The sequence below is a fragment of the Hakea prostrata genome, chromosome 1 (genome assembly GCF_041222555.1).
Source record: "Hakea prostrata isolate BN-2017 chromosome 1, UWA_Hpros_2, whole genome shotgun sequence".
NCBI classification, from domain to species: domain Eukaryota; kingdom Viridiplantae; phylum Streptophyta; class Magnoliopsida; order Proteales; family Proteaceae; genus Hakea; species Hakea prostrata.
In genome coordinates, this window is record NC_142600.1 from 25,801,884 (window position 1) to 25,827,700 (window position 25,817).

At 37.0% G+C, this 25,817-nt stretch overlaps 1 protein-coding gene across 2 annotated transcripts in view; it reads left to right on the forward strand.

Moving 5' to 3' along the window:
• The first annotated feature begins 4,537 nt into the window (after positions 1–4,537).
• LOC149028481 (2-oxoglutarate (2OG) and Fe(II)-dependent oxygenase superfamily protein) overlaps positions 4,538–25,817 on the forward strand; it is a 35,781-nt gene continuing 14,501 nt past the window's right edge. For both annotated transcript variants that reach the window (XR_016170226.1, XM_089137009.1), the window contains exons 1-7: positions 4,538–4,646; positions 4,759–4,836; positions 7,821–7,904; positions 8,012–8,155; positions 15,685–15,753; positions 15,968–16,094; positions 23,916–23,988. Coding sequence is in view for 1 of the 2 variants with exons in the window: in XM_089137009.1 (XP_088993135.1) it covers positions 4,557–4,646; positions 4,759–4,836; positions 7,821–7,904; positions 8,012–8,155; positions 15,685–15,753; positions 15,968–16,094; positions 23,916–23,988 (665 nt within the window). In the remaining variant the exon portion in view is untranslated. The remainder of the gene's footprint in view (positions 4,647–4,758; positions 4,837–7,820; positions 7,905–8,011; positions 8,156–15,684; positions 15,754–15,967; positions 16,095–23,915; positions 23,989–25,817) is intronic.

The following is a 25,817-nucleotide window of genomic DNA, read 5'->3' on the forward strand; positions in this document are numbered from 1 at the left end:
TCCACGCAAAACCAGCCACCTCCTTATTCTTTCTTTCCACTCTTATCTTAACTCATAAAATATTATATATGATTATAACACCTCATGTCGCCTTTTTTGAAAATTCACCACGTTAGGTGGGAGGTGTCATCTCCTCCTTCTCTCTCTCTCCTTAACTTTTCACATTTTATATATTATATATAATATAATATAACATAATATATACGTGTATATATATTTAAAACTAAATAGTGGGCTTCTTTATGGGCTTGTGGGCCCACTCTATTTCCTTATGTAGTGTCACGACTCTAGTTTTCACAGGTTTGGTGGAGCCCACATTATGGACATTCAACTAGGGCACGTGACAGTTTCTCTCATTATCAACTTGTTTATAACCACTAAAACAAAATGTTAAACTAAAAATTCTCAAGGGCAAAACAGACAACCTGTTTGACAGTTTTGACTCATAAACATATGTATACAGTCTAAAGTCCTGTTATGTTTACATTTGACCTTTCAATAGTATCTAGTTAAGGACATACAATCTCAAAGGAATATATACATCCATAGTCCAGTAAAACAAACATCAGTTGAAACAACAAAAAATAAAGAAAAATAGTTTCCATTTTCCACTTTAAAGGCATTGTCAGGTGGTAGTATTCTTGCCCTTATCATGTACTTAAGGACCTGTCAACATTTACAATAGTGAGCTTTGCAGCCCAATAAGCAATATAGATAATCATGTAAGTAAGTTAGACAATTCATCATACATCAATAATCACATCAAAGTCATATAACATCATGCATTCCAATTTTCTTTTCATTTTCATTTTCCTTTTTCATTATTAAACCAAACCTAAGCGCTACCTGTAGAGAGAGCACCATCAGTCTAAACCACACAAATTGCATCAGTCTCAGTCTCATTCTTAGAGGTTCTCATCAAGAGATTCTCTTTTCAGTCTTTTTGCACAAGGCCAAGTGTTCTCTACAAGAGGCCATCATCAGTTTAGTATATCTTTTCACTTTTCAATTTTGTTTCATGCCCTCCCATTTAGGTACACTTAAGTACTAGGACTTACATAAACCGCTTCATGCCTTCCCATTTGGGTACATTAAGTACCAAGATTTACAGAAGCCATTAACATTTTATTTATTTTTCTTTTACTCTTTTTATATTCAATTTCAGTATTTCATTACCATGCTCTATTTAATTCAATTTATATTTTTCATTTCAATCATCATTTTGTCTCATTTGAATAAATGTAGACACAATTCATACAATCCAATCATTTAAATATAAGGGCATGATAATTCTACATTTAACAAGCATAAACATAATTTCAAATTCATAATTCAACATCTCAAGAATATTATCGACATTTTAATTCAAACAGTTCAATCAAGTCATTAAGCTGTCATCCGATCCCATGCATTTTTATTTCATTCACAAAACAATACATCATGCATTCTTATAAATTGCATAAGTGAGTCAATGAAATCAATTCTATATTAACATGTGAATGCTACTTGTCTACTAAATGGAATCACCTACTTATAAATTATAATATACATGGGTTGGTCAATATCACTTACCTGTTCATGTTCCATATGTGTGAGTCTTGATTATGATTCAGTTAAAATCCGCTCTCCTTCTTGTATCCCAAACAATTAACGATTATTTTGAATACACGGGAGCCAATAGGGGGTTTCCTTTTATTTATTTATTATTTTCTCTCTCCTCTCCTCTCCTCTTTTCCTCTTCTCTCTCCTCCTTAAGTATTCTGCAACTGCATGTACTTCTTTTTCTTCTTTCTTTCTCTTCTCTCTCTCTCTCGCTCCTCTTGCCTCCTTAATGGCTTCTTCTCTCTCTTAACTTCTCACTTCTTTCTCTTTCTTACGCTCTTTACTTTCTTCTATCTCTTCTATGTTTTCTCTGCACGCATAAACTTCTCTAATCTTTCTCTTTTCTTCTCTTATGTTACCCACACAACCTAGTCCCTCTTTCTTTTTGTTCACCTTATAAAGTAAATTATGTAAAATATAATTTGAAGTGATGACACCTAAGGTGTCACTTCTTCTCTACTTAATAATTCTCGGTGCATTAGAAGAAGTCATCTCTTCCTTCTCTCTCCTTAATTTCCTTAATTTACCATGTTATATATATATAAAAAAAAAGGATTTATGCAAGTGTCATAATATTTCATTTTTTTTAAACAGATTCAGATATTGATAAAATTATATAAAAAAAATGTCATATTATATTAATAAAATTAATGACTTAATAGTTCATCATTTGTTTGACTTTAAGATTCATCAGATCATATATCATAATTAAGGTGCATTTACATTGCTAGATAGATAAGACAAACTCTATTGTTTATAGAAAAAAAATACAAGAAAATTGATCATCTTTTTTACCTTAGAATATAAAGCATAATGGCATATGGCCTATCATCTTTGTTTTTAGAACACAATTGTTTTAAGTGAAGTCGTGTTAATAAGATGCTCTTGATATGAAATTATAAATTGTTGTAATCTTCAGTTAATATGAAAATGTTGATCATCAATATTGTACACTGAAGTGGTTGAAATCTTCATTTAAAAATTACATATTTGGGTATTATCTCTTTAGAGGAGATGGATATTCACAATTAGTTCAAAATTTTTTTTTCAGCATCAAAATATTAAATTTTTTTTTTGCTGGTAAAACATCGTTTTAGTAATATCATTATAACAATAATATTTTTATTTTATTTTTTGTTTGTTGTTGTTGTTGGTTGAATGGGTAGTTCTATATTAGAGGTAGAGACTATTATATATACCATAAATTGTATAAAACGTGTAACTTCTTCAGTAAGAAGTGTTGGTCATTATCAATAGAATAGAACAATCTATCGATGATATAATGATAAGTCTTTTTCGAACTAAATTGGATCAGTTACATGAATGATGAATCTTTGCCTTCCATCCCTATATTATCATTTTGACAATTTAATCTCGATCTCTCATTTGGTGAACCAAACCAGATCGAAACAACCATTTGAAACCGCATGTTTCGTGTCGGGGCATGGCTGAACCAGTGAACCGGAAAGTAAGGTTGTATGCATGGCCAGTGTACACGTCAGACTAAATATAAAAGAGAGGTTGGGGGGGGTGAAGGCAGGGGAGCTTCGGTCTATCCATGTATCACAAGGTTGAAAACCATCATCAATGCAAGGTTGTTAGAGTGGTAAAATCTATACTTCTTAGTGGAGAGGTCATAGGTTCGACTCTTGTGGATGATAAAGCTCCATTTGAGGATATAATCGAAGTGCGCCTAAGCTGGCCCACATGAACCTTAGACCGGAAAAAAAAAAAAAAAAAAAAAAAAAAAAAAAAAAAGAAAGAAGGGTTTGAAACATGGTCCGACACGGCGAGTTGAGCGACATGTTGTCCAACTTTTGGGGTCATTTTGACGTGTAACCTAATTTGATACTAATAAACATACTGGGAACATTATTTTTGGCCTGAAACATCTCTTAATCTAAAGTTTTAGATTGGCATATGTCTGGCTATATGCGGGCAAAACTTGAAGTTTGGAAAATTCATATAAACTAATGTAAAAAATGCAAAGAGAACACAAATGCACAACTAGTGAATAGATGTACTAAAGTCTACCAAAAAAAGAAAAAAAAAGAATAGATGTAATAAAGTTTACAATTCATTATACAATTATATTGAGTATGGTTCATGCTTCACATTTTGTTGTTGACAGACACGGGGGTGGGGTGCGGGGAAGCCGCCCCGGCAGGGGTGTGGGGGCAGCCCCCGGAGGCTGTAGAGGTCCTACATCACTTTGGCAAAAATTGAATGAAAAATCGGTGAAAAATCGAATAAATCTTTATTAAATATGTGAATTGGGCGATATATCGCCAAAATGTCGTCGACTTTTTGCAGGGCGGGGCAATATTCCCCTTCGGCGGGCAGGTGACCACCTATTCGCCCACTGGGCTTGTGGGATCGGTGAAAAATCAATAAATTTTATTAAATATGTGAGATTCACTCAATATTGTCTAATTGGTTTTCGGTTTGGGTTCGATTCTTCTTGGGTATTGGCTTATACCTTCTCTAATGGTCTATTTCCTTTTTTGTGAACTTCTTCTTGCCCTATCTACTCCTTTATGTCTTCTCTCACCTCTCGTGTCGCTTGGGACTTGAGTCTTGTTGGTGCTTTGCAATATGTCACCTTGCACGCCGAGTGCATCTCGGCGATATATCACCCTGTTGTCGGCGATACAGATAGTACCATGGTTTGAAAACCATCCCGGTATTTCAAGGGAAAAATAAATAAATAAATAACAATAAAAAACCGCAGCAGGATCACAGTGTGAACTGTGAAGGAGGAGTGCTTTCCCCTGAAGTTTTGAGTTCTGAGTTGGGGCAACTGGGGTGAAGTTTTGTTTGGGGGGGGGGGGGGGGGTGGGGGGGGGGGGGGGGGGGGGGGGGGGGGTTTTTGTGTGTGTTTTTTTGTTTTAAACGTGTTTCGGGGTTCCCAATTTGCGGTCCCATGTGTATAATGAAGAAACCAAGTAAAAGACATGGATGAAGCTCTGCGAATCCAACAGTTCAATTCGATTCCTTCCACTGAAGTTTTCGCATCACAGATTGAATCGAGAAATACACCTGCGGTTATTTCAACTTACCATCTATCTTTCCTTTTATTGTATTCAGATAAGTTAGTTTTCAACATTACTCTTACCATTAGTCACCTGCTAATTTTTCGTTTTCATCCGTGAAAAGGTATTTTACGGCTGCATCAAGAACTGGGAAGCCATTTCCAAGTGGAATCCGTCTAATAATGGACTCGACTATTTGCAGGTTTTCTCATGCTTTGGTCGTCAAATATTTATTGTGTTTGATGTTAGATTTCCAAACAAGTATTCGTCTACTGTTTGATCCTCTTTATTTACTTGTTTTTATATATAATTTCTCTTCTCATCCTTAATTCAGCTGATTTTATATGATTATTGTTGTTTTCTTCGTGATTTATGCTATGCAATTTGAACGAAATTTAATTTTTGACAGAGAAATGTCGACTAGTATAATTCTTCTGAAATAATGGTGTAATTCTATGTGAGGGAAAATATGGTAGTTTGTTGTCTCTTATCTGGTATTTGAACTGAAGGGTATTGTCGATAGAGAATGTGCAAATGTCTTACCTCTTAAGCTTCTACTATCGGGAGTAATTTGTTGAGGGGAAGTTCTTGATAATTTTCACAGGAGAGGGAATATGACAAGGTTGTGCTGGACGGCACTGAGCTGTGAGCAGTTAGACATTTGCATGTCTTCTGTTGCTTGGTCACAAAATGGTGCACGCATAAATGAGAGATGATTTCTTCATTGGCTTTTGTCTTGCGTCATCTACTGTAGACCCAGAACATTCAACTAGAACCTATTGGATCTTGGCAACTGTTTAGAGCTTTAGCAAGTAAATACTACTTAAGCAATACCTTTGTTAGGTGTGGTGGGAGGAAAAAGTGCTATGCTCCCTTTACCATTTGAAGAAAGAAATAAGGTTCGAAGCTTAAATCAGTAATTGTACATAGAGAAAGCTAATGAAAATCTATTTATGACCATGATTTTCAAGACTTAACACTTCCACTTGGTTGGAGGCTCACTTTTTCTTTTGATGATTCTAATTTTTACAACAGAATGATGCGATTGGATAATAGACAAAAATGAATATTGGGGACTCCTAGTCAGAAGTTGCTAAATATTCTACCTTTGTTCTAGGACCAAAAACATTGAAACTGATCCATTTCAAGGCAGTTTATGTTTGTAGCGTGGAAAAATTTTTGGTCGAAACCCGACAAAATTTCGGCCCCTGGGAAAAACAAGATGAAATATGCCGACCGAGAATTTAATAGCATATCTGATTCATCTCGGTTGATGCACCATATTGACCTGAGTTGGTTGAAACAACACCTTTTTTTAGGGTGTATTCCTTTATTTCGACAAGCTTTGCCCAAGTCTTGATGGTTTCGGCATGTTTCTCGCTTGTGGCTTCGGCACAGAGCAGTCAGCATGGAGATTTTCAGAAGGATCTTTCCCTACTTCACCCCCAAGGTTCGATGGTTTCAACACTGGTTCTTGAGCCTTACTTATTCTTGATCTACTTCACCCCTCGATCTCCATTTGCCGCCTTGAAAATTTGCAGGTTCTTGTCTTCTTGAATGAAAAAAAAAAAAAAAGTGGCACGGCCACGTTCAATGGAGACCTATAAATGCTCCTGTACGGAGAAGTGATATAATCCATATTGAAGGAACCAGAAGAGCTAGGGGTAGACCTAAGATAACCTTAGGAGAAGTGGTGAGAAAGGATATGTATAGCTCAGGCCTTGTATTTAGCATGGCCTTGAACAAAACTGATTGGAGGGCAAGAATCCATGTAGCCAACCTCATTTAGTTGGGACAAGGCTTATTGTTGTTGTTGTTGTCTTCTTGAATGAGATTATCATGGGGGATTCAGAAGAAGAGAGATAGGGAGGGTTTTTAAAGTCTTTTGCATGGAAAATTTACTCTTGAAATTCCAAAGCAATTCAGAACAGGGTAAGTAGATTGTCCGGACCACCCAGAACTTAAGCTAATAGTGTCCAAATGTGTTGAAATTTACTGCAGAAGATACCTGGTTTTGGTCTTGGTTTCGAGGCTTGCTGAAACTGGCCTCAAAACCGAGATTTTGAACATTGGTTTGTATCTGTTAATAATAGAATGAAAATTTGATCCATTCCTATCAGATTTCCTTCCTAATGATCTGGATTTTTTTTCAGAAAAATAGAAGCAAATGTTTCTGTTCAAAAACTACTATCTTTGGCTCTAGAGAGAATTAAAAAGTCTCTGTAAAGTAAAGTTAGCATTTATCGAGCAATTCAGGTTCAAGACTGTATGGTGTTCACAGATGATTTTTGGGTCTGCATGATTGCATGATTACACTTCTGGTTTTGACTTTTTGCCCCATGTTTCTATTCCAGAATTTTGACTTTTTATATTCTAATTGCTGGGCTAAATTTCTGCGCAGAAAATGCATTTCGTGAAAAATAATAATTTCTGTATCTAGGCCTTAAAAAACAGAAACATGTTTGTTATGCACAATAATTTATGTATCCAGAAGTTCTATAAAATTTCAAAAATCCATTGAATGCCTAAAAATGTGCCAGAGGTGGCAGTTGCAGTGGTGGTGGCAGAGGATGGGCGGTGGGGTTGGGCTGGATGTGGTGGTGGCAATGACACTGGTGGAGGTGATGGTTGAAATGTATTTTAGAGGAAAGAAGTGGTGTTTTGTTGTGGACATGAAAGTACTACTTTGCCTGTCAAATTAACCATGTCTCATGGAAGAGCAACTTTCCTTTATTTCTTTCTTTTATTTCTGAGATGGAAAAGATACAGAATGGAGCTTCTTTTTTGTCTATTTCTCAGCGGCAAATTTTGTCACGTTTCATCCTATGAACAAAAAAGGTTAACCAGTATTAAGAGATGAATATCTCCATTTTTTTTTTGTTCTGAGAAACTATGAGCAGAGAAATAGAGAAGCAGAAGTGTAATCATGCAGACCGTCAAACTGAAACTCTTTGTGGTTCTTAAATTTTTGGGAGAAGAAGGAAATATTGTGTTGAGTATGATGAATTTGAAACATATGATTGTGGGTCATGTATCTTATTTATTTATTTATTTATTTATTATTATTTAGTTTTATGGCACTTTTAGTTAATTTTTAAGATGCATTCTTCTCATATTCTTTTGGCCTCCGAGTGCCCTTTTTTTATTTATTTTTATTTTTTTAATTAACTCAATCTGAAATTTCAGGAACAAGTAGGATCCTCTATTGTTGAAGCCATGTTGTCCAGATCAGGTCCTGTTTTCTATGGTGATCTTAGAAGCCATGAGAGGGTACTCAAATAAGAAAAATTGTGGGCTACTGGGCACATTCTTTGAAATTTATTGACTCTCGGATTGAATTGGGATGACAATTGAATATTTTCACCTTTCTGTTATAGGTTCAATTGCCATTGTCGACCTTCATCATCTCTTGCAAAGAGCGCCTCCAAAATGCAGGTGATGGTTCTGTTGAATCAGAAAATCCTGGATTGGTAGAGTCAAATAGAAAGCAAGATTCTCATTATCAACTTTATTTAGCACAGGTGATGCATAAGCTTTAGTCCCATCACTATTTTGCTTCATATATTTTCTTCCATTATTTAAAAAAGGGTAAATGGAGTTCTTCTAGAAGTTCTCTGAACTCAACTGAAAGATTTTGTTGTTGCCTGAAATCTTATTATCCAGCTTATAAACTGAAAACACATATAGCACAAATACTATAATTTTTTAGTGATTTAAATGCTACCAACACATATTCAAAGAATTGGATCTCAGAAATTTTAGTGCTTGTACTTGTGAATATTTTTACTTATGAATTTCAGTAACATCCTAGCCAATAAAATATTTCCCTTACTCAATATGAAAGTTAAAAATAACTCGACTTCAGTTGTTTATCACTTCTGATGGGTTTCCTCATGTTCATGGATTTCCATGTCGTCAGATCAATACAATAAAGTAGGATACTAGGAACTTAAGGGTTGGTTAGGATTAGAATAGTTTGTTTGGAGGCAGCGTTTCAAAATGTTTGGATGTGATATCTAGTTAATTTATTATCATTGTGACTTAAAAGTTTTGGTTCCATTCTACCTTATGCACTTCTGCATTATGGTCATGCAGAAGTGTTTATATACCTTCGTTAAAAGTTATGAAGTCTGAATATGCAATCTATAATGTTTACTTTGCCAAAATGAATAGAATATGTAAGATAGCTGATAGTGGACAATCTAGATCATACGCCAAATTAGTGTCGAAATTATAATGAATTGAATTTGTATGAGAGCTGATAGTGGACAATCTAGATCAGACACCAAATCAGTGTCAAAATTTAGAGAGGAACTCCACAAAAATTTAAAAGAGGATTAATAGTTCATGCTTCAGGAAGACTTAGGGTTTTGTTTCTGGGTCTTTGCAGCACTAAGTAAGCTGGTTATTTTTCCTTTTCAAGCTGGACTTGGCTTGGTTATTGGGGGTATTTACTCTTCATAGCATGTCCAAGGCCCAAGTGGTATTTCTTTTACAGTTCCTTAATTTTTGAAAGTGGTGCATGATAGTCTGTGTATAGGCTTGTAATTATTCAGTTTCTCTATGGTTTTGGCTATATGGTTAAGCGTCTTAAGACAATGGCCTCCTGCAGTTGAAGTTTGGCAAGCCTGTGTCTTCTTCTTTCTTATATTTACTGGTTTGTGTGCTTACCGTTTTTGAGTTGCCCTGACAATTGTGGGACTATTTCTCATTAGTCTGGAACAAAACTTCACGTGACCCCACATTATCTACTCTCCTGCTATAATTTATGTCAGTATATGTGAACACATCACATTTGATACTGTTAGGAAAGGCAATTTGGGAAAGGAAAGTTTCATCGATAAGAAAAAGAGGCGGTAATTAGGTGTTCTATACCAATCAAAATTGGTTGATGCTCTCCTATTTTGGTTCTACTTTGTTTTCTATATAGAATAGACTTGTAAATTAGCCTATGAATAGTGAAGTTATTTTGAGGAGTGCTCATGAGATCTATCTGAGCCTCCATAGCAAAGTCATCACTTCCATCTTCACCTCTCCCTCGTTCTTCACCTTATTCTTTCTCAAATTTACATGGTATCAGAGCGGTAGGTCCTCTTATTCCTTTCGATTCTAAGAGTTACTAGTACAAACAGTTGATTCTATAGAAAGGAAAGAGATTGTACTTGGTGTGAGAGTCGTTTCCAGAAATTAAAGAGGATGAAGCACATTATGCTGCACTTGTTGGTGGTTTTTGTTTGAAGATTGATGCAGCTCCATACACTGCCATTATTTGGTGTCTTTTTTGAAGATCGATGCAAGTGAATACCTAGATTGAGTTTCCTTTTCAAGGGGAGAGCTGTGCGATGACCTCTTCTCAAGATCGTTGCCACAATTGATGCTAGAGTTGTCTGGAATTTGCCATTCTCAGGTACGATAGATCTCCGATAGATGGAGAGAATTTTTCTGTAATTTGGGGCTGAGGAAGAGTGATTGTAGTCTTCCTCACTCTTGATCTGTTTAGGGCTGAGTGAATCATGTTTTTGGGAATTTGATTAGTTTTGAAACTGGTTTTGAGTTGGTTTGCTGGTTCGGTTTGATCTAGTGGTTCAGGTGGTTCAATATCTGGTTCTTTTTTGGGATTAATTATGATTTTGGGATTAATCTGATTCTGGGATTAATTTTGATTCTGGGATTAATCTGATTCGATTTATGAGATTAATCTGATTTGGTTTTAATTGTGTTTGGATATGGGAGAAACTTCATTTAAAATACCATGACTGAAATTGTTTCTTCATCCTCTCATCGGTTAACTGAGAAGAAATTGGAGGGTGTATCAAATTTCCACTAGTGGAGGGCTATAGTTAGAATTGTTCTTACTGGACGGGGACAGATAGATCATTTGACTAAGACTGTACCTAAAGATGATGATACTTGGGCAATTGTTGATGCTCGAATACTTGGGCAGATGTTTAATTCCTTGGCCGATAATATTGTAAATTTGGTTACTCACTTACAAACTGTGAAGGAGTTATGGGAGTATTTGAATGTGTTGTATTCTGGTCAGAATAATCTGGCTAGAATCTACGAATTGTCCCAGGAATTTTATTGAGTAGATAGGAAAGGTAGAGATATTACTCAATATTTTGTAGATTTTAAAAGAATGTATGAAGAATTAAACTCTATTCTACCTATCTCCTCAGGTGTCAAAACTATGCAAAATCAAAGAGAGCAATTAGCTGTTATGAGTTTCTTGGGAGGTCTTAGAAAGGAGTTTGACGCAGTTTAGAGCACGATTCTTGGTAGTGATCATGTACCCACGTTAGCTAACACTTTTTCAAGAGTTCTTTGTGTTGCAAGGGAGAATACCAATAACTCTATAGAAAATTCAGCTTTGGCAATAGTTTCCCATGACACTTCTGGAGGACAGACCCCTGGTGGACATAATATAGGATGAACTCAAGGAAATAATTCTGGAAAATATTCGGGTTCACAGAACTCTACTAACAAGACAGGACAAGTTAAGACTTGTCATCATTGTGGTCGTCTAGGACATATTCAACGATATTGTTGGAAGTTTTATGGGAAGCCCCCACACATGGCTAATGCAGTCACCACCTCTGAATCAACCTCTACAACTACTAAAATTCATCTTAAGGGTAAGACTGTAAAGATGATCAAGGAAGATTATATTCGTTTCACTCAATTTCAGGCCACTCAACCACAATCTGCCATTGCTACCCTTGTTCAAACAGGTAATGCTACCGCTTGCCTTTCAACCACATCTTGCCCTTGGATCATTGATTCAGGAGCTTCTAATCATATGACCGGGGCTATAGGTATATTTTCATCTTTTGTTCCATCATCCTCTTTGGTTATACTTGCTAATGGTTCTCATATCAATGTTAAATGAATGGGTACAGTTCAATTCACTCCATCCATTACCCTACCTACAGTTCTTTACATACCTAATTTGCCTTTTAACTTATTATCTGTTCATAAATTTACTTCCACTAATAACTATTTGGTGAAATTATTTCCTGGATATTGTTTATTTCAGGATCTTATGATGAAGAAGATGCTTGGTAGAGGCCATATGTCGGGGGGGGGGGGGGTGTATCTATTCGAGGAGATATCCTCTACTGCTTGTTCTAGCATTTCCATTCCCCATCAAATACATTGTCGGTTGGGGGCATCCTTCTTTGAAAAACCTAAAATTGGTAGATAAAAGTTTTCATTCTCTTTCTAAGTTGGACTGTGAGTCTTGTCAGTTCGAAAATTTCATCGTGTGAGTTTTCCCCCTTGTATAAATAAAATATCAGACCACCTTTTCTCTTTAGTTCATTCTGATGTGTGGGGACCTTGTCTTGTTACTTCTACTTCAAGGTACAGATACTTTGTTACATTTATGGATGACTTTTCAAGAGTCACTTGGCTTTATTTAATGAAAAATCGTTCAAAATTATTTGACATATTCTGTAATTTTGTTATTGAAATTCGTACTCAATTTAGTGTGCCTATTTGTACTTTTCGTAGTGATAATGCAAAGAATATTTCTCTGATCCCTTTTGAAAATTTATGGCTTTTAATTGAATTCTTCACCAATCTTCCTGTGTTGCTACTCCTCAACAAAATCGGGTTGTAGAAAGAAAAAATAGACACTTATTGGAGGTCACCCGTTCTCTCTTATTTGGGATGAAGGTTCTTAAATTCTTTTGGGCTGATGCAATTTTAAATGCCTGTTATCTTATTAACAAGATGCCTTCATCTGTATGAAAAGGTGGCATTCCTAATTCTCTATTATTTCCTTTATCTCCCTTATTTACCTTGCCCCCCCCCCCCGTATTTGGTTGTGTATGTTACATTTGTAATCATCGCCCTAGAATCTATAAACTTGATCCTTGTGCACGTAATTGTGTGTTTGTGGGGTACTCTCGAACCCAAAAGGGATATCGTTGTTATTCTTTCGACTTAAGAAGATATTTTGTTACTGTAAATGTGTCATCTTTTGAGTCCACTCCTTTTTCTACTGAATCTGTTAGCTTAATTGACTTAAATGATGATCTATGTATTATTTAAAGTGTTTTTCCAAATGGTACAGTTCCTTCACCTCCACCTCCACTAGGCATCACCAAAGTATACATACGCCGTCTAAAACCACCTGCTCCCCCCTCCGCACCTACGGTCTCTACCTTTGTGCCGACTTCGTCTGCTGATCCTGCGGATGTTGCTGCCAGATCTGACCTTGATATTCCCATTGCTCTTCGGAAAGGTTCTCGTCCTTGTGTTTAGTATTCCATTTCTAACTTTATTTCATATTCTGCTTTATCACCTGGGTTTTCTACTGCTCTTATCTACTATAGAGACTTGTCTTATTCCTAAGAATGTTCTTGAAGCCTTGTTTAATCCTGGGTGGGTCATTGCAATGAACGAAAAATTACAAGCCTTAGAAGACAATCAGACTTGGGATCTTGTGCCTTTACCCTCAGGAAAGACAGCTATTGGTTGTAGGTGGATATTCACTGTGGAAGTTAATTTTGATGGTTCTTTAGCTCGCTTGAAAGCTTGTTTCGTTGCAAAGGGTTGTGCTTAAGTTTATGGTGTGGATTATGTAGATACTTTTTCGTTTGTTGCCAAGCTTACTTCCATCCGCATTTTAATCTCTCTTACCGCTACCTGCAAATGGCCCTTGTTTCAGTTGGATGTGAAGAATGCCTTCCTTCATGGAGATCTACATAAGGAAGTGTATATGGAGCAACCACCTGGGTTTGTTGCTCAGGGGGAGAAGAATAAGGTTTGTCGCCTTCGCAAATCATTATATGGTCTCAAGTAGTCACCTCGAGCATGGTTTGAACAATTCACTACTCTTGTAATAGAATTTGGGATGACTCGCTGTGAAAGTGATCACTCTGTATTCTTTAAAAACTCTGATGTAGGCAAAATCTTTCTTGTAGTTTATGTTGATGATATTGTCATTACAGGAGATGACACTTCAGGAATTGATAGGTTAAAGATCTATTTACAAGAGAAATTTCAGACCAAAGACTTGGGCAAGTTAAAGTATTTTCTAGGAGTTGAAGTCGCCAATCAATAAAGGGCATCTTCTTGTCTCAACGGAAGTATGTACTAGATTTTCTATTTGAAACAGGAATGTTGGGATCAAAACCCCTAGACACTCCCATGGAAACTAACTTAAAGTTAATGCCAGAAGATGGAACCATTCTTAATGATCCAGAGAAGTATAGAAGGCTTGTTGGGAAACTGAATTATTTGACCTTGACTCGACCTGACATTGCCTTTACTATTAGTGTTGTGAGTCAATTTTTGTCTACCACACGAACAACACACTGGGATGCAATTATTCGAATTTTGCGGTATCTTAAGAAAGCACCAGGACATGGACTTCTTTACATTAATCATGGACATAGAAATGTTGAAGGATTCTTTGATGTTGATTGGGCTGGATCACTTATTGATAGAAGATCGATTACTGGCTATTGCACATTCAAGCGCAGAATCTAATTATCGTGTTATTGCACAGGCAACATGCGAGATGGTATGGATGAAACATTTACTCCAGGAATTAGGAATTATTGATGACACACCAATGAAGTTATGGTGTGATAATCAAGCTGCAGTTCATATAGCATCAAATCCAGTCTTTCATGAACGTGCCAAGCATATTGAAGTTGATTGCCACTTTGTTCATGAGAAGTTATTACAAGGCATAATCTCCCCCAAGCATGTGAGGACTAGAGAACATTGAAGTTGATTGCCACTTTGTTCGTGAGAAGTTACTACAAGGCATAATATCCCCCAAGCATGTGAGGACTGGAGAACAACTCGCAGATTTGTTCACCAAAGCTCTAGGGAGTACAAGGGTTACCTTTTTTTGTAACAAGCTGGGCATGAGTAATATATCTGCTCCAGCTTGAGGGGGAGTGTTAGGAAGGGCAATTTGGGAAAGGAAAGTTCCATCAAGCGCTAACTCTCGATAGGAAAAAGAGGCGGTAATTAGGTGTTCTATACCAATTGAAATTGGTTGATGCTCTCTTATTTTTGTTCTACTTTGTTTACTGTATAGAATAGACTTGTAAATTAGCCTATAAATAGTGAAGTTATTTTGAGGAGTGCTCATGAGATCTATCTGAGCCTCCACAGCAAAGTCATCACTTCCATCTTTTCCTCTCCCTCGTTCTTCACCTTATTCTTTCTCAAATTTACAGATACGTTGTCTGTATTTTGGCCTAAATTCTCCTAAATCTGTTTTTTTTTCTTTTTCTGGGGGGTGAATCTTGCGAATCTGGTTTGGTTTGTGAAATATTGGGATTGTCAAATGGTTACTGAAAAGTCCTTTATTGACATCAAAGTCGAGCAGAATTTTTTGGCTGTGACTTTTGAAAGGTTATAGTGAAGACATAGGATTAAATCCCTGGTCAAATATAAAAAACTGATGAAATAAGATAGAGAAATTTGAATATAGGAATTGATAACCCAAGAGTAACCTGAAGCAGTTTTCTTTGGAAAAAAACCAACCTAAGATCTGGTCTTTGAAGCCAAATGATAATTTTAGGGCAAAGATTCCAGTACACTCATGTGATCCTACAAAACTGAATACAATGAATACCCTTTCCTAGTTGCCATTATGGTTACAAGCACCAAAAAATAGTAGCCTTGAGAAAATACTGTCTCATGAACTGAAGCAAGAGAACTGATAATTGATGTGTAATGGTCTTACAAACTAAAGCATGTGCTTATTGTTGATGTGTAGCACCCTTGCAAACTGAAGCATGGCTATTGACTAATTGTCATTAATGTGCATGTTGCATTGATGGTTCACATAGATACTTCAATGTTCCAAGTTTATTATCATTCTTGTTCATATTTGGCATGTTAAGCTAATAGTCATTCTGTTGACTAGTTTATCTACTTTGTTTTCTATATTCTGTTGAGATTTCTTTCTATGTTGTCCCAACAGCACTACTTTGCTCCCTGTCAAAATTGTCAATGCAGAGTGTTCATAGATCTTTTGAATTGGATGCATTATCTTATTTCTTCATTAATTTTCATGCAGGTACCAATTTTAAATATGGAAAATCAGGAGAGATCTCAAGTTGAAATTCTGAAAGAAGACATTCAAATGGTTTGGACATCAAACGTTACTTTGTTGATGTTACTCTTTGTTTACCCTTTAAAAACAAAAAAACTAAAAAATAAAAAATAAAAAATACTCTGTTGTTTAGTTTATGCATTAGTACTGTTCAACTTTGTCGTCCTCATGATGATCTTGTCCAACTTAATATTTCTATTCTGGTTGAAGTGCAGATGATATTCTCATTAACCTTTGATTGGTGCAGCCTACTTTCTTGGAGACAAAAGCGTTATCTTCTATCAATATATGGATGAATGATTCAAAATCTAGATCCAGTACCCACTATGATCCACATCATAACCTTTTATGTGTAGTTGCTGGATGTAAAAGAGGTGGTTCTTCCCCGCACCTCAACCTCTGCACTCTCTAGTTGTAATTTGTCAAGTTTGTTATTTTGTAACTTGCAGGCAATGGAAAATTTTTACTAAACAATGTCTCTAACCTCCATCCACCCTTGGTGTTTTATTGCATGTTTGGAAGGTCATAAGAATGTCTAAACTAGAACTTTATTATTGTAGAAAGATCAAAATTCTTACTACCCTATTAAACTATTTTCTCAGATGTGGTAAGTAGTTCATATTTTATTTGTCTTTCGTGAAATATATGTTAAAAAAACAAATATTTTGTTGGCTAAAGTTGGTGACATAGCTTGATAGCTGTAAAATTTTCTGGAAAGTGGATTTATTTCTGTTAGAAAACAAGCATTAAATAATCAAAACAACAGCTGAACTTGAACAAAGAAAAGAGAGAAGAAGAAGAAGAGAAAGAGATAAGGAACCGAGAAGAGGCCGTGATTCTGCAAGAGTCTAGAATCACAAAGCCCTTTATTTATAACTTCTAATGATCTAATACAACTTGAGAGCAAGTAATTGTCCTCTAGAAAAGGAAACAAAAAATTACAACTTTAGGGACTTCCTAGCTCTAAAAGTAGAAAGTTCTGAAATTAGAAACTACCACCAAAATATAAACTATGCTTTCTAACAACTCCCAAAACTTTTGTAGAAGACTCCAACATTGAATAGAAGTAGATAACATCAATAGCATTCTGTACGCCCCGTTCTGTTCACTTGCGTCGTTTTCTGTTCCGTGCGTCCGTGCGTACATTTTATCTGTTCCGTGATGTGTCGTGCGTAATTCCCGTGTTTCTTCCAATTTCAGTTAGTTCTGGTCTAGTAAACTGTTCCAAACAACAAATTTGTCTTAGCCAACTAAAATGGGGCGGGCTATATAGATCCTCGCTTCCAATCAGCTCCATTCAAGGTCATATTTGATACGAGGCCTAAGGTATGCATGTCTTTCCTCACCAATCCTCCATACTGGCTCATCCGAAGGCCTTTGTTTAACATGGCCATGCCACCTCTAGTGGCTATCTCATAGCTTATCATGTGTTGGAGCTACTCCCGTATCAGCTCTAACATGATTATCTATGCTTCTCAGATTTGCAACTCATCCATCTCAACACCTTATTTTTTCTCCATTTGATTTCAAGCACATGATGCTTCTTAAATCATAGTCAATCGTATGGTTGTTCTATAAATGTTCCTGTTAATTTGAAGGAATAATTTGATCACAAAACCTTCTAGATACACCTTTCCAATTCATCCATCCTATTGTAATTTTTGTGTGAAATGTCATCCTTTATCTCACCTTCTTTATTTATAGGTGAGCTCCAATAGAATCTCCCTCTCATCAATTTTCACAACCTCATTATGCTCCTAGTGTAACTAGGGCTGCATATGATATACTTCATCATTGTTCTACTCATCTTAAAATATTTTCATTTCATGGTTGATCTTCATAACTCCAATTTGGAGTGAGGCCCTACTTTTGTCTCTTGTTTGAAAATAAATCTTCAACAAAAAGCAATACACCAAGAAACCTTCTCCAGAATGTCTCTAGTTAAATCATCCATGATAAGTGCAAAAATAATAGCTTAAAGATGATCCTTGATGTGACCCAATTGTAATTGGGAATTCAATACATTGACCTCTGTAGTCCATGGTCCATACACTAATTACTGTCCCCTCATACATATATCTAACCATGTCCATATATTTACATGAAACACTATTTTAGTACTTGCTAGATTAACTCTCCAGGGAACTTGTCCTAAGCTTTTACTATGTTACTAAAAACTAGATGGGTATCCTTTTTGTTGTTTCTAAATCTTTCCATAAGTCTCCTAGGTAGATATCTCTGTTGTGGATCTTCTAGGCATAAAACCAAATTGGCTCTCTGTAATTATAGTTACCTTTTTGAAGTACATTTCAATAATCATCTTCCATAATTTCATATTATGAACCATTAGCTTTTATGTCTCTATGGTTATTGTAGCTCTGAAAATGCTTCATGGCTCTATAGTTTTTGTTATCCAAAACTACAATGCTTCTCTTCCATTCGTCTGACATTATCCTTGCGTTCATGATTTTGTTAAACAGCTTGTGAGCCAAGATAAACCAGGTATTGTTAAAGTCTTCCACACTTCTAGTGGGATCTCACTTGGGCCTTGTGCCTGCCTATTTTCATCCTCCTTAAACCACCTTTTCCTCTATGGTTAACACAATCTTCCAGGGCACTATTACTTAAAAGTGTCTTCATTTAGTAAGCTGCAAATCCATATGAGAAGTACTTGTTAGGATGGATGTATTTGGTTTTCCGCCTCATTGTATAGATAGATAAGATTACATATTAGGATAATGATTACCATTAATAATCAAGTCTGTATATTATTCTTACTGATGTTATGATAATGTTTTATTTTTCCACGGCTCTAGTTTTGTATATCTTGTTCAAGAAGGAAGAATTTCACTCTCCTTTCTAAGGAAATGGCATCTACTTTTTGATGAATGTGAGGAACAGAGTAGGTACATTAAAAGAACCAAATAAAAAACAGTAGCATCTTGGCTAGTCAGCTTCCTACCACAAGTTATTGATTGTATACACCAATTTATCCTTGATAAACCACAAGACACTGCTGCTTCCTATGGCAGAACAAAAAGCAAATTCCAAGACACAAACTTATAGAAGTGCAAAATCGAACACTAAAATAGAAAGGTCTGAACCTGTCCATAACTAATAAGGTAAAGCAAGCTGACTAGGAAACTGAATTAGTAAACTAGGAAACAATATAAATAGATATACTGACTCAAAACAGTTCTGAACTTATAGAAACCTAATCTGGCCTAACTAAAAAATATAATAACAATTAAGAGAAAATGAAAACTTAATTTTGTAGGTCTGGCATCTAACTATAAAATAGGTCCATTAAGGAGGTACATTACAATGAGAATACATTGTATCACACATATATGGCCCAACCCAAAGCTTATATTTAGTGAAGTAGTTCTGTTTAGGTAATTTATTCATGTGAACACAAAGACTCCCCTAGCCAAAACCACAAGTGGAGCGCCCAGGATGGCTCCAAGAAGCCACCCTAAGCTGGCCGAACCCTTTTTAAGGGGTATTTTGGGCATTTTGTCCCTCCTTTTTATTATGGAATTATTTCTAGAATTTTTCAGAATTTTAATTGAGTCCATTTTTGCAATTTGAGTTGAGTTTGGTTGCGTTTACAGAGTCTAGTTTTATTAAAAGTTGTTGCCTGAGTCCTAGGTTATCTTAATTAACATGTGCTTTTTAAGTAAAGTGTATTTTGAAATATTCCAATCTACGGGTTATGGTCTTGTAGTAATTTGATTCCATTTTGAGTGTTTTGGTCAAGAGTTGGGATCCTTATCCATTAAGGAATCCCAACCCAAGTGAGGGTCATTTTGTTTCAAGACTATAAATAGCCTATTTGTGCAATGTAATTTTCAGTTTTGATGATTAATTGTAGTTGATTGTGTTGAGGATCAGGGTCTCCCCATTGGGTAGGCTCTGGTTGAGTGAAATTGCTTAAGTTTCTTCATTATCTTCTTCAATCCAGCAACTTCAAAGTGATCATCAAGCAGCCATTCAAGCAAGCCAGCATTCAAGTAATTAAATAAGCCCTCCCCATCTCGAACCCCCTCCCCTCTCCACTGTAGCCTTCTCAGCCCTTTCCCCTTCAATTGCAGCCCAGTTCTACCCATCCCCCTAGCAACTGTAGCCCTCCCCCTTCCCTTCTTCCTGCGATAGCAGCCACACCCTCCCCCTGTTAAACCTTGACTCTCAGCCCTTTTAAGCCCCTTTCACCTCCATTAGGATCCCATTAACCCGTGAGAGCAACTCCTACTGTTACTTAATGCAATTCAGCCCTACTTCCATAACTTCAGAAAACCTGCAGTTCATCTTCTACCTTTAGAAGTTGCAGAACTTTTTAAATTTGCTGAATTCTGGTTCTATTAAGTTCTGTTCAATCAGTTTACCTTCTGAGAGACTTAATATTAATTGAGATCAGTTCTGCAAGTGCAAAACCAGTAGGGGCAAGTCTTCTCCCACCGTAACAGAAGCTGCACTAACCCTAATTTTGGCTTTCAGTTCAAAATTCAAATCTGGACTTCAGTTTATTGAAGAATTCAGATCTGATTTCCAGTTACAGCAAGCTCTAGTGTATCCTAAACCCCTGAAACATCCTTCCCCTTTTGGTGGATTTCCTGGGCAAACCGTAAGTCTGGGGAAATTACTAAAATAGCCCTAACCCTAGACCTGGTTTCCATCATTTATCTGCGTGAATTCTCCTTGGCATGAAGAAATTCATCTCCAGTCTTGCAAAGTTGAGGGATTAGATTTATGTGGTGAACATCCGTCTTCAAATTATAACAGAACTGTAGCAGCTTGGTAGTATTTGGAATTAGTCTTTGAGCCATGGAGTTTTCTCTTCAGAGATCTTTGATGTATTGATGAACTTTATGTGCTCAACTTCTGAACCGTGTCAGCTGTGAATGTCATATTTATAGGTCCCAAGTTCTGGAGCCTTCTCATCAAAGAATAGAAGCACATACTCTATCTCTTACAAGAACAATTTAATGAATGCTCTAGATTAGTTTTCTCGACCACTTTAAGTAGACCTCTTTGGTAAAATCTTCTACCCATTATCTGAAGTCTTTGAAGCTTAACACTATTTCTTCTTTATCTTCACCTTGGTCACAGTTTACTGTGATTACCTCAGCATAATCTTGTAATTAGGCTCTTTTTCTTTGAGTGCTTCCTTTGATGGTGCAAAGTTGAGCTAAGTCTGGTGCCTGACTTCCGTTACTCTTTTCACTTTTGAATTGAACAATAGATGGTTGGTTCAAGTTCTCTTCAACTTCAAATACCTCCAGGCGTAGTCTTGTTGAAGGGCGAGCCCTTTGAATATGTTCTTTAGGTACATTACTTTAACTCATGTTTCATCTCTTGCCATGTCTTAGGTCCTGTCCTCTAATTTTGAGCCTCTCTTACATGGAATGTCTACCATTTCTGCATCAATTAATTTTGTTCTAACCAATTTCATCATTCTAGTTTCGGAGAGTTTGAACCCTTCAAAATAATCATTTGAGCTCTGCAACCAGTCATAGAATACCTCTGTAATAGCATACTTGGAAGTTATGCCTCCCAATATTATACTCCAGTTTTAGGCAGCTGTTGAGGTGCGCTTGTGTGACCATAAAAGTATGCATGCATTTTTTCTTGAAAAGTTGTTGGTGGGTGTGTAAGCTCTGTGGACCTCTATCAATAAACCTCTGCGTTGCAGTTCAGAATGTCCAAGTGGGTCAATTTGGCCTTAGAATACTTTATTTTGGCCCATGGATGGGTTTTATAGACATTAGATTGCTTATTTTTGGGTTTATTGATGTAATGGGCCTAATTTTTAATCCTATAAAGTGGGGGTAATGCTAATACACGGGATCAATATTTTATTTCATCATTTAAGTTGGTGTTTGAGGTAGATTGGGATACTTAATAATCCGATGGGATTCTGTTTTGATCCTGTTTACGTTTTTGTGAGTAATTAACAGTCCTTTTATGAGTCAAATTAGGAGTTCTAGAAGGTCTATATGTATGTAATGCATTCCCTACCAATTAGAGATGAGTTGATTTAATAATGACTTCTAATTGAAGTTTGGTGCTGTTTGTTAGTGCATGCAGGATTGCTTTCCTAATTTTGATTTCTTCTCTTTTCTTTCCCAAGAACTCCTTCTAATCTTCTTACCCAGATCTTTTTTCTTCTTCTTCTTTTAACGTTTTCAATTGAGATTGTGGAAGTTTAGTCCCTAGTTGATCCTCTTCAATCTTGGGCTACAGCACTCTAAGTCTGGTTGTTAGCTATAGACTGTTGGATGTTTTGCCCCATCTTCACTAGACAGAAAACTACCCATGGTAGAAGATCTCGCTCTCGAACCAACGGGGGTTGGTCCAAGTGGTAAGCAGCTTGGTCCGCTTAAGCAAGGTTCCGGTATCGAAACCTTGTGGATGCAAAAAATCCCCACTGGGAGACTCACCCACCACAGCCAGGTGTGCGACTGGGTCGAACACCGGATTAGTCAGGGCAAAGCCTTGGAAACCGGGGTTGGCAACCAAAAAAAAAAAAAAAAAAAAGATCTCGCTCTCGAGCGAGATCTTGCCACCTTGAAAAACCGAGATCTCGACCATCTTGGAGAGATATACAATAGTGTGAAACCGAAATCTTGTAGGATTAGGGAATGCAAGGTTATACAACATGTATTATAGAACTTTTAAGGCATATAAATGAAAAGCAAGTGTATCAAATGCATCAGGTAACCTAAATGTTATCAAAATTCCATCCATATGAGTATCACAATCTCAATTTTCAATAATAGAATAATAAAATTATACAACCATTAGAAGTTCTATATAAGTCATTAAATTATAAGTTCATAAGACAAGCAAATAATGATTGATCTTCCTTCGATGTTGTAAATGAGCTAAGAGTAGTTGTAAGTGAAAATCCATCCGAAATCCATAAAAAAGGCAAAAATTGAGAGTTCCAGCGAGATCCAGGGCGAGATATGGGGAGATCTCGAGCGAGATATCCCAACTCTCTGCTCTCGACCTCCATCTCGTCTTGCCTATGTGAAAAAATGAGATATCTCGTGAGATCTCCCACCATGAAACTACCTTTAATAGAGGTATCAATTTGGTCTTGCTGTCAACATATTGAAATTGCTTACTTTCTCAGAGGTCAGTTGTTGTAACATCATAATTATTCAGAGACCAGCTTTTAGCATCATGATTATCCTCCTACTATAAGGATCAGGAGGTTGACTTGGAGTCTTGTACTGCTCTGTGCCATGGTTATTATGCCACTTATTGTGATTCTGATTTAGATGTAAAAGTACTGGTATGGGAGTGGAAATATCCAGATGTGAGAGAAAATGTGGGTAAATAAAACCAACGGAGCAGGTAGACTGTAAGTCTGGGCAACTATCTTTTAGAAGGTAGAAACTATCCTGGTTTATCCTGGATCCAATCTCCAGATATGCTGATTTGGATGAGTCCTAGTCAAACTAGGTTAGGTCAAACCTACTTAAACTGGGATTTATATGACTGATCTGATCACGGATTTCAATGGTCATCAAATCTCAGACTAAACAGAACAGTGAATTCTAGTTATTGATTTCAGCTTTTATGTTATCAAAAAACCACTTCATTGAAATTGTCAACATGCTTGAAATATACCACAAAAATGGCACTGAAATATGATCTATTTGGTTTAAATTAATCAAAATGTGAGGACTCCATCAATTCACGTGCCATTTTGTTTCAGCCCTTTGGAAATGAAATATCTCATTGATTTTGAACTATGAAATCTGGAAGAATTTTTTTTTTTTTTGTTTATCTATAAATTGTGATATTTGTATATGGTGACTTTCTTTTCTCTCACCAGCATGAATTTCACTTCCTTCCATTGAAAATAGTTGCTAACACAACAATTAAGGAAAAGAAAAGAGGAAAGAGAGAGAGACGAGAATGCCAATTGATTATTCATTGTTATCCAATGGAAGTGGGAAGGGCAGGGTTTTTCTTTTTATTTTCTAAACATTATCTTTGCAATTTTATTTGAGTGGTTGCTTAATGGTTAGCACCTCTTGGTAAATAGAGGAACGAGAAAACTCAAGTTCTTGAAGCTTTTGAGAAAGAGACTTCTGATTAGGTTTCGATTTTCCTTTTTATTTTTTCTACTTTTAAATAAGCAAAGATCATCATAAACAACTAACTGCTTTTTGTACCTGCAGTTGATTTATGGCCTCCTTCAATGAGTCCATCGATGTACCTAATGCCTATTTATGGAGAGGCCTCAAACCATAGGTAAATAATCTTTTGGATAATCAGAAATCTGAACTATATATATATTTTTTTGGATGAATAAAATATCATTACCAAAAACCCAAGGGGAGAGAGAAAGAATGTACAAAGAGGGGGAAGAAGGGGGGAACTTTAGCTACTAGGCCGAAAGGTGGAACCTAAACGCAGGTAACAACAATGAGCTTATTCCTTAGAGAATCGTCACCAGGGGGTGGGGAATCATCTATAGCTTATAGGAGGCATCAAAGCAGATGGCTTTCAGATCAAGTTCAAGGACCTAGAATTGGAGGTCCATCTCCTACCATAAGTGGTGAATAGTGGCTCCAAAGACCAACTTACCAACACGGTCACAAATTGAGTCACCGGAAAAGGATTACAAAATCCAATGCCAATCCCAAGCAAACCCGAAATAGTGTCTAGAATGGGGCCAAATGGAAGCTAAAGCTTTCCCCCAAAAGTGAATGGGAAGGAAAGGACAGGTAAAGAAGAGATGGTCAAGGTCCTCCAAGCCATTCCAATAAAGGATGTAGTGGGAGTTGACAGGGATGTGGCGATGGATAAGAAAAGACTAGGTGGGGAGGTAGAGGCTAAGGGTTCACCAAATGGGGAGGGAGTGGCAAGCGATTTGGCATTTGGACCAAACCATGGGAGCCCAACAACAAGGTTGGAGGAGGTTGGTTATAGGTAGAGGCGGTGGAGGAGCCTGAAGAGGCCTATAGCCAAATAGTGTTATTATAGGAAAGGTTATGGAGGGGGTGGGGAAGAGGTCCAAAGCGATGTGAGGCTTGGGTGAGACTGGGGTGGGGGAGACCAAGAGCCATTGGAAATGGGGATAGATTGGGTGGTGGTCTTGGGGATGTAGGAGTCATAGACTATGCAAGGACCAAGGTGGTTGAAGAGAATACGTAGGGGTGCCAGGGGTCGAGTAAAAAAGAAATACAAGAGCCATTTGAAACCTAGGTTGAGAGGGCTGAGAGGGTGAGGGGCCTCAAAAGGAGAAGCTTCCTCCAGACGTAATTGGGAATAGAGGGGATCAGGGCTATCCAAATGGAGTTAGACTTGAGGTAGGAGTAAACCCATTTAACCTAGATGAGATTATGCTTCGAGGAGATTTTCCAAATGATTTTTAGCAAATTGGCATTATTGTACTATTGAATTCTATGGATACCTAAACCACCTTCTACTTTAGGACATCATACATGGGCCCAATTGATGGGGTGGAGGAAGTAGGTAACTTCATGACCTTTCCAAAGGAAGGAGCAAAAGAAGGCTTCCATGGCTCTAACGGTGGCTTTTGGGATTGAGAAGATAGCAGTCCAATACTGGTAGGATGATTGGAGAACAAACCGAATAAGAACTACTGTACCAAAGAAGGAGAGAACCTTGCTTTTATAGAGTTGAAGCTTCTTGTGAATATGGCCAAGCATAGGGGTGCAATGGAAAGGAACCAAGGGTGAAACCGATGGGCTGTTGGACAAAGGCCTTGACAGGGTTCGAGACCCCAGACAAGAAGAGGGTGGACTTCTCAAGATTGACATGGAGACCAAAGGGGGATTTGAATGGGGCAAGAGACGAGAGGATGTTGGAGATGGAGGAGGGAGAAGCTTTGCAAAAGATCATGAGATCATCTGCAAAGGTGAGTTGGGTCAGGTTGGGTGCCTTGCTTTTGGGAATGGGGGAACTTGGGAAGTTAGTGTTGGATTGATGCAAGAGAGGACCTCTAGGGCAAGGGAGGAAAGGAAAGGGGAGAGGGACACCTTGGTAGATCCCAATACGAGAGGGAAAGAAGCCCGCAAGGGAGCCATTATTGATGATGGAGAAATGATGGGTGA